We start from the raw sequence: 8,789 nt of genomic DNA, 5'->3' as shown, positions 1-8,789 counted from the left end.
TAGTCTCCCTTATCTTTTTAATTGCTGAGAGAATGTACTCTCTCCCAGAATAGAAGGCAGCGAGATGGAAAAACAAATCCTGAGTGGTCTTAGCCAAATTATGATTGTGTTGGGCTACATAGTGCAGCCCATCACTTCTAAGTCTGTCATTACTTAGCCACAAGCAAGAAATAACTTGCAAGCTGAGCTAAGTGCTAGCCAGTGAAGACAGTATATTCTCATTATACCCACGCATGGAGCATAGCTGGGAGAACCAGGAAAACGCTTATTCACCTCACATGCCCCACAGAGGGCCTGGCTCGCCTGCTCCATGCTGCAGCTGTGCCACTGCCATCTATAAAGGCTTCCTCCGCTGCGACAGGGATATGCGCACTGCAGTGCTGGCATGGATACTCGATTGCAGCGTATTCCTTCTAGTGCACAGGTTGGCATGATAATGTCAAATTTTGTAACTAGTCTCTCTGGAGTCAAGGGTTAAACTTGCATACTCTCTCTGAATGTTGGTCCTGTAACATATTTTTTTCTGATCAAAGTAGCCTGCTAATGAGATTTCTTTTGGCCAGAAATTGGAGATAAGAAAGACAGGGAGCATCACACGTGTTGTGTCAGCAAAAGCAACCTCAAACGGGAATGCCTGTATGGTAACAAAGCTATTATGGAAGTGATTCGCAGCACATGTAATCCATGTATGCAGTGAAATTAAGATAATATTGTTTGAAGGATGTTGTGGTTATAACTTGCTCTGGGAGCAGATCCCAGGTTTCTGGTTTCTAAGCCTAAAGCCCATTTAATATAAATATTTAGTAGTTAGCTCATTCTTAAGACATTTGCATGCCTACCATGAACCAGAGTAATACATAAATGATAACTGTGAGATTTGTTGGACTGAATGTAGTCCCAATCCAAGATTTGTGGACTTGGTAGAAAGACTTTTCAGTCTTTTACTGGCACTGGGTTATATCCTGAATTGGGTAGGTGAGATGAAAATCTCTGTGGATGTTATTCTGATATATGCATATCCCAAAGTAGTATATCATGTTGTGACTGTTAATTATTATTTTAAGGTAAAAATATGCAGATCAAATTACTTTGGATTTTAAACTGCTGTTGCAGTATGGCTCGCTTACAGGGACAAGTCACTGCAGCTCTGAATACTCAGTGATTTTTTAGTGATATCTTCATAGCAAGGATACAGCTAAGACACTGATATTAAATTTTGGCCTTGAACACTCTTGCTTGTACTCTGTTAATAAATTGCAATTCTGAATGTTGTCATGGGAGTGAACGGGGAGGAAGAAGAATGGAAGGGCTTTTCTGAGTCAGGAGGAGAGAGCTTATGTGAGAGATTGTTGCATATTCTCTCTCCGTGTCATTATCTGCAAATTGCTTTATAGCAGAAATACATGTTACACGAGCACTAAGCTTTCCCCCTAAGCAGCAGCAGAAGCCTTTTTAAAAAAGGTGGCAGCAAAAGGCTTTCATTTGTGCTTGTAGTCCTGGTAAGATCACGTTTGATTCCCAGGTTAGATTTGCTGTAATTGCATGCAGGTTCTGTTCGCAGCCTTTAGAGATATGTTGACATTAAAATATCATGAGGTTAGGCTAAGAAATCACTTTTTGCTGAAGAGAAAAAGTATTTTGATCGTTGTTACAGGATTAAAACAGGATGGCTGGCACTTCCTCTCTGCAGCCACAAGACCCAGTGCTCTGACGGCTGTCGCCACCCACAGAGCAATGAAGCGGAGCTGCTGGCATATCAGCTCCTAAGCCATAGCACCTTGCAGTCTGTGTGTTGACCAGATGCCTGAGAGCGGTAGCAGTTAGCAGTCCCCATTCCCAAATGCTTCAGAGATGGAGTGTGATGATAGGTGTGTACGGAGGGCCAGCAAGCTCCCTATGGCGTGTGCGGAGCTAAACTTGTGTGACCGGGCCCAAGTATAGGGTCAAGTCTGAGGTTAGTGCTTGTCAGCACCCTGGAAGAGAGGGCATGCACTTTGGCTTGGTGGAGTGAGCAGCCATTGGCATCAGCCTCACCTGTGCACCTGACTTTGTGCCCAACGGCAGCTCTGATCCAAACCCAGAGTGGATTCAGTACCGGCTCCGTGCCTGTATGACTGGGCGTGTTAGCCTCCACCTCTTCCTCAGTGGTTCTGTACAAGCTTGGGAGAGCAAGGAGGGGGTTACTTGTGTTTCAGCAAGCCTTGATTCTTACTACTGATGCATGCTCAGCACGATATAAAGATAGCAAGCTTTTCCTTAGGAAGCTGTCTCAGCAGGTGGCCAGTACAGCGCACACCTGCCTACACGCAACTCCACTGCCTGGTATTTTTCCCCATCTGGGGGTATTCTGAGTAGATACTTTTTTACTAGTAGCCAACAAGCAAACTTCACAGCTGCCAAAACCAGCAGTTTATTCAGCTGGTATGGATTTGTTTTCTCCTCTCTTGATTATCTTTTCAGTGCTAAACTTTTAGATGAGTTAATTGAGGCTAGCCCAAAGCACATATGGTATTTCAGTCCTACTCAGTTAACTTTGACAGTTCATGACTGAAGTAATATATAACTTTGGTGTAGGACTGCTTTGCTAGGAGGACATAATGTATTTTTAATTACCAAAGACCTTTGTCATCACAGAATGGTATTTCCAAAGAGATATTTCTCTCTTTCATAGTTGTTCATGTTTTTTACTGCTTTATTTCATTTCCATCTTAGCAAAATGAGAAAGAATCAAAATTATCTTGATCTAAATCTTTTATTTGTACTGGACTGAAAAGGTACTGAATTGCTTATATGACAATCGGTACCTGACAGATATAACATCACTTTCTAATGCCCTCTATGCAATATTACTTGATGTAAAAAGTAGCATAACAAAAGGAAAAAATGCAGGATGTTGGTTTACCTTCTTTTCGTGGTAAAGAAAGTGAAAAGCAGAAATGTCACAGGTGAACTGAGATTACATCCTGCAGCTAGAGAGATTGGAAAGAGACTTTTGAAGAAACCTTTAAAAAAAAAGTATCATATAGTATTATCAATTCTTATATAAAATAATTTATGATTTTTAAATACTGTTTAAATAATTTATCTGTATTTAAAACTAACCTTTTAAAATTTTGTTTGGAACATTTTTGGCATTAATGCTTAAATAAAAATGGTTACATATTAAACATTTTTAAAATATTCAATACAAGTCAATATAAAAACAGAAAGTAATATACATTGTTCACAGATAGTATTGTACAAGACAGCTGAGCTCTAGAGCGAACTTTCAATTTGTCAGACAAGTCATAGCTTAGTTGTGGTGAACCACTTGCCCACCCTATTTTCTGGACTCATAAATCATAACAGATACTTGCTATCAATATGCAGTCTATCATATTGTATAGACACACTGTATACCATATTTAATTCCCATCTCTATGTCCAGAATTGTAAATATTTTCCCAGCATTTAGATCAAAATATCGTTCAGTGCATACACAAATATTTGACGCATACAATTTGACGAGAAACATACCAATTTTGCTCAGCTCAATTACACAAAAACTTAACTCAAAGATGCAAAATAATGTAACTGAGACTGTCACTGTTGTGTTTAAGATTTATAACCATGTTATTACCAAATGTTTACAGATTGTGTTGACAGCAGAAAAATGAGAATTCACTTTCCCCCTTCATTAATCCTGCTGCTATTAAAGGCAGTAGTGTAGGCATGATGCTGGAGCCTTACAACTAATTTGTCTAACACGTGGTGTTTGCTGACAGTATCATCCCAGTGTTACAAACTTCAGCAGGACTTCACTAAACACCAGCTACCAGTCTCCAGCTTTTAAGCACAGGCGTGTATGTTATTGCTAATGAAGCAACATGTGTCATGTAGTACATGATGGCAGTAGTTGCATCCCATTGTACAAGATAATCCCCCAAAATCTTTTTTTTCTTTTTAACATTCTTATCCAAGAGGACCCCAGAACTTTACAGACTCAATGGGTTATTCTGTGTAGCTATTTAGGGATACTTACAGAAGGAAAAATATTGATGCTAACCAACATTTGAATCAAGAAGACTATTCTAGAAATGCTACTCAGAAGAGCAGCATGTGCCACACTATGTTAGTCACAAAATGAACAAAACTCACATTTTCAGATTTTGGACTCGGTTTCTTATGCAAATGCAATCTACAGGCTACAGAATACTTGCAGGAATTATTGCAAGGCTAATTCTTAATAATTGTTCCTGAAAAAAATAAATTCTTCACAGATAACTCTCAGAGACAAGGTTTCAAGACAAGATTTCAAGAAGGACTTCAGTTTTTTACTCAGGTCTTTATAGTGTGAGATCCTGAATGAAACTTCAGGAAGAAAGAACTCACAAACTGTGTGAAATAACCTGCTTCCTTTTACTTATCCTGCCCTGTCACCTGGTTAACTCAAGTGATGGACTGTACCTGTGGTGACTCTAGGCTTGGTTGACATGAAATTTGATTCTTCTGCATTCAGGGGAGCAGCCTCTGGAAAATAAATTGATATCTAGGGGAGAGCAAGCATTTAAGTGGCTACTTTAATCCATTTTGGGAGATAAACTGAGGCCTCAAGATTATCAAACAGTAAAAACATGGTACTACAACAGGCCTCTATTTGTGTGTCTGTTACCTCGACCAAAAAGTTGGGTTTCTGCAGGATCAAGCAAGCAGTCAGTGCTAAATTAATCCTTCACCACATCTTTTACCACTTATAGCACTGGTCAGGAATACTGCTATTGGTTACAAGACTAATTCTTAGCTATTTTGCAAGCACAGAATTTCAGGTCTTTGTATTCTCATGTCAGCACTAGTCATTGATACACTGAAGTCATGTGAAAATAAATCATGATTTGATTTGATCTGAATTTGATCATGATCTGAATTTCAGAATCAGAAATAGTATATAAATAAAGTGATGAACTATTCGTTTTGCCTTTGAAAATGCCTGTCTAGACTTAAAAGAATTTGTATTTAAGTCTTAATTTTTCCAGGGACATATATGCAGTTTATTATATATATATGTACAGCTTATAGTTTGTATTGAACCCCCAAAGGTTTTATTATTCATTAGTGCTCCTTGGATAATAAACTGAGCAGAAAGGATACAGTTTCTATGTTAGGACATGTTATGGTGACTCAACAGAAAAAGGTCTATAAAAGGCTAAGCAAACAACAGATCAAACATTTAATTTTGAAATTAAAACCTTGATCTCAGGATTTAATAGCTTTTTTTTTTTTGCTTTAGACTTGTAATTTATGCTTGAGCCTGTACTAGGCAGTTACTTTTTCCACGTTGGAATGCAGTTAACAGTAAAGAAACAAGTGTGTGGATTTTTCTTTGATGAACAGGTGAAAGTGAAGTCACCATAATCTTTCATTTTCTTTATATCGTCATTAAGGCTAAAGACTGACAGAATAAAGACTGACAGAAGTTATCGGTTGAAAGAATGTCTTTCTTAGGAGAAGGAAATTGTAGTAAACACCACAACAATTACTGTGAAGCCTGTTTTAAGAATTCTGGCCAAACTTCTATGTCAAGTCCAGAAATACATAGAAGGACAAGATATGTGCTGTTTCATCTTAACTTTCAAGTTTCCAGTGTCCCAGGCAAATTCAGAATCCTCACTTGTGCTCTATGTAGAATGCATTGAGGGAGTTGTGGGTCTGACTGGTTGTGAGCAAAAGAGCTCCATACCTCAACTCAGTAGGAACCAGTAATTGAAAAGCAAGGTATTTTTGTCCCTTTTTTCTCTGCTGTTTGAGCTTCTATTTATCTGCGTGTAATCCTTTCCTAAACTTAATGCTTCCCATCACTTATTCAAGTAGCTAAGATGAACTAACTTCTGTCTTAAAAAAAAAAAAAAAAAAAAAAATCTGGAAGAAATTACATTTCTGGCATTGCCTACCCATAATTTTATAATGGCTGGTTCAAGATGCCTAAAAGATGCTGGTGCAATACCCTGTCATTCTCAAGGGACTTGCACCCACTTGAGAGTGCTCAAGTGTGCTCAGAGGAGGTGGCACAGAGCCCTTCTGAAATGGTGCCACTCTTCATTCAGGAACTCTGGACCAGAAAGGGATGCCGGAGGGGGCAAAAGAAACCGGACAATGAGAAGCAGCATACTTATTAAAAACAAGCAATCAAACAAAAAATACACTCTTATTTGCTACATATCATACTTCAGAGAATCAAATCATAGTTAATAGTTAAGCAAAATCTTTAGAGACAGCCTCTACGAAGTTTGGTGCTGACATCAAAATACCAATTGTACAAATGATTGTGAAGACTGAAAAAGCCATCAAGCAGAGCCGATCCACTACAGAGGCGGCAAACTTCCATTCATTGCAAACGGCTTCTTCTTCATCCTGGTCTCTAAATCTGTTTGCAATGTACCTGACCTCTTCCAAGATCTTAGCCAAATCTGGGTCGCCTTCAGAGGGGTGGCCGCTGTGCAGAAGGTTTTCTTCTTCTGTTGGTGAACAGGTCATCCTCCCGCAGATCACCCCTGAATCAGTGGTAGGTGTGCAGTGCATGGCATCCAGCCCCCTAAAGCCAATGTACAGCATATTCCCATTACTGGTCTGCTGTCCACTCACAGTGTTCATCTCCACACTCGATAGGCTACATCGACGCTGTTTGTGTTGACAGGCAGGACGCACTTTATCTTCCCCTGGTCTCTTCATCCTCAGAAACCAAGCACACCAGTTCAGAAGGATGATTCTTGTCTAGAAGAAAATTACTGAGAATAAGCATCTCTTTGCACAGCCACTGCCTTTCGCAGCTATTTGTATTTTTACAGCCTGGGTGAGTGTCAGGTCCATGGTCTCTGCTTAGCCTGCACAGAAGTTTCAGAAAATGGTGCAATAGTTTTCCAGCTGATTAATTTGCTTATCACTGAGGCTGCTTACTTACTCCAGCAGTGCTGCCGATTGCCTCAGGCTGACTATCACTGTTGGGAGTGCCCCCACCGGGAGTCTCCATAGTGTTTGATTTTCCTTACACTTGAGCAGAAATACGGCAGCCTTTTCTAGCCTTACTAGAAACCGGGAAGAGAAAAAAAAATGCTTACCAAAGACATTATTTTTGAATAGTCTTAGTAGCTCTACTTTAGATTGTAGTCAATAAATTAAATCTCTTTCACTCATATTTGTGCTTTGATATTAAATCCGTATGGGATTACTGCTTGGATGGGGCTGCTAAAACAGATGCTATGCTGGACTGGAATAGACCACTAAGCTTTACTGTGTTTTGGCTCTGTTATTGCATTACTTTCGTGACAGTTGATTCCAGATTTTAGAAAACAAATCTGGATGTAACATGGAGGAAAAGTGGATAAATTACTTTTACTTTTTTAAAAAACCTGCAAGTTTAATCTCTGTGTATCATTTTATTGTTTTCCATATTGCCTTATTCCAGCCATACAGAAAATGCAGGCAAGTTGAAGACCGTTCCAGTTCAGATGCAAGCTTCTATAATTTATTTCAATCAGATTTTAAGAGCTCATTCCAGTGTTTCTTTTCCAGAGCACTAATGAAATATTGTCTCATATAACATAAAAACCTTGCACTGTAATTAATATTAGATTTGCTCCATTTACTGAGCGCAGATTACCACGTAGATGTTATATCCAAGCAGACATCCCAATCAAAGATAGATCTTGCCTTGTTACTCTTTCTCCATTGTCGTGCTTTGCCTAGAAGGACAATACTTTATTAGCTGACAGCCTGATATAAAACTCACCAGTATCCAAGGAAACTCCAATGAACTTTAGCTTCTCAACACCAAAGCCTACTCCTCAACCTCCAGTACTCAGTTTTCTGAGGATTTTTAACTCAGTACTGAAGATTTGTCCCACTTAGGGTCATCAACTGTCACTCTAGAGGTATATACCTTTTATTCTCTTCATTCAAATGTATTTCAAAACCACTGCTCCCGGATGGGCCAGGGAATATCTCATTAACTCTCATCTGCAGGGCACTGCTATATGCACTTCTTTTTTGGCTAGTAAGCATAATAATAACTCATTGTTTTAGAAAGATAAAAGAGAAAGGTCTTTCCATCTTCACTAATGCCTCAGGCTGTCACGAGTTGCTGGACAGGAAGACTGGACAGTTACCTGATGGTATTCATCAATATTTAGTAACTCCAATATCAAGACTGATATTCTCTGAAAAAAAAAAAGACTTACAGAAGTATGTTACACAGTCCTCTGCTCTTAGAAAAGACTTCATTTTTTCTTTGCGCTTTACAGATGCTCTTGACCAGAGATGTGAAGATCAGAATTTTCCCAGCTACTTTCATTTCAACAGCCATCTTTAGCGAGTGCTCTTTAGGCTATTTATGTTTCGTATGCACAACACCTAAATATGTAGCAGCTGCACGGATTCACCTCGAGGCTAGTGTATATCATGCATTTATAATCTCCATCAGTACCCTGCTCCTTCCTTCTACTTGCTTCACTTCTGATGGCTACAGCTTATTTGAAAAAACACCTCATTTACATATATTTAGGTTTTAGCAAAATACAGAGGTACTTCTAGCTGTTGTGAAGGAGATTTTGAATACAGAACCAAGATGAAGAAAATTCATATACTCTCACTCTCTCAGAAAAAAAAGCTATCTGGACGTGCCATTTCTGGTGAAACTACCTTTCAGAACAAACTGTTTAGCAAGGATTTATACAGAGATATAGGTAAGAAAATTTTTTTTTAACAGTAAGAAGTAAACATGAGTCACAAGCTAGTATGTCACATCTCCGATCTGGACA

At 38.9% G+C, this 8,789-nt stretch overlaps 1 protein-coding gene across 1 annotated transcript in view; it reads right to left on the bottom strand.

Annotated features, from left to right (window-relative positions):
- Positions 1–2,733: 2,733 nt before the first annotated feature.
- CHRFAM7A (CHRNA7 (exons 5-10) and FAM7A (exons A-E) fusion) overlaps positions 2,734–8,789 on the bottom strand; it is a 42,391-nt gene continuing 36,335 nt past the window's right edge. Inside the window, exon 10 of the mRNA XM_035335756.1 lies at positions 2,734–6,747. Coding sequence (XP_035191647.1) covers positions 6,229–6,747 — 519 coding nt within the window. The 3' untranslated portion in view covers positions 2,734–6,228. The remainder of the gene's footprint in view (positions 6,748–8,789) is intronic.

Source organism: Oxyura jamaicensis, chromosome 10, assembly GCF_011077185.1.
Source record: "Oxyura jamaicensis isolate SHBP4307 breed ruddy duck chromosome 10, BPBGC_Ojam_1.0, whole genome shotgun sequence".
Classification (NCBI taxonomy): Eukaryota; Metazoa; Chordata; class Aves; order Anseriformes; family Anatidae; genus Oxyura; species Oxyura jamaicensis.
The sequence above is the reverse complement of the archived record's forward strand: the minus strand, read 5'-3'. Positions and strand labels throughout refer to the sequence as shown.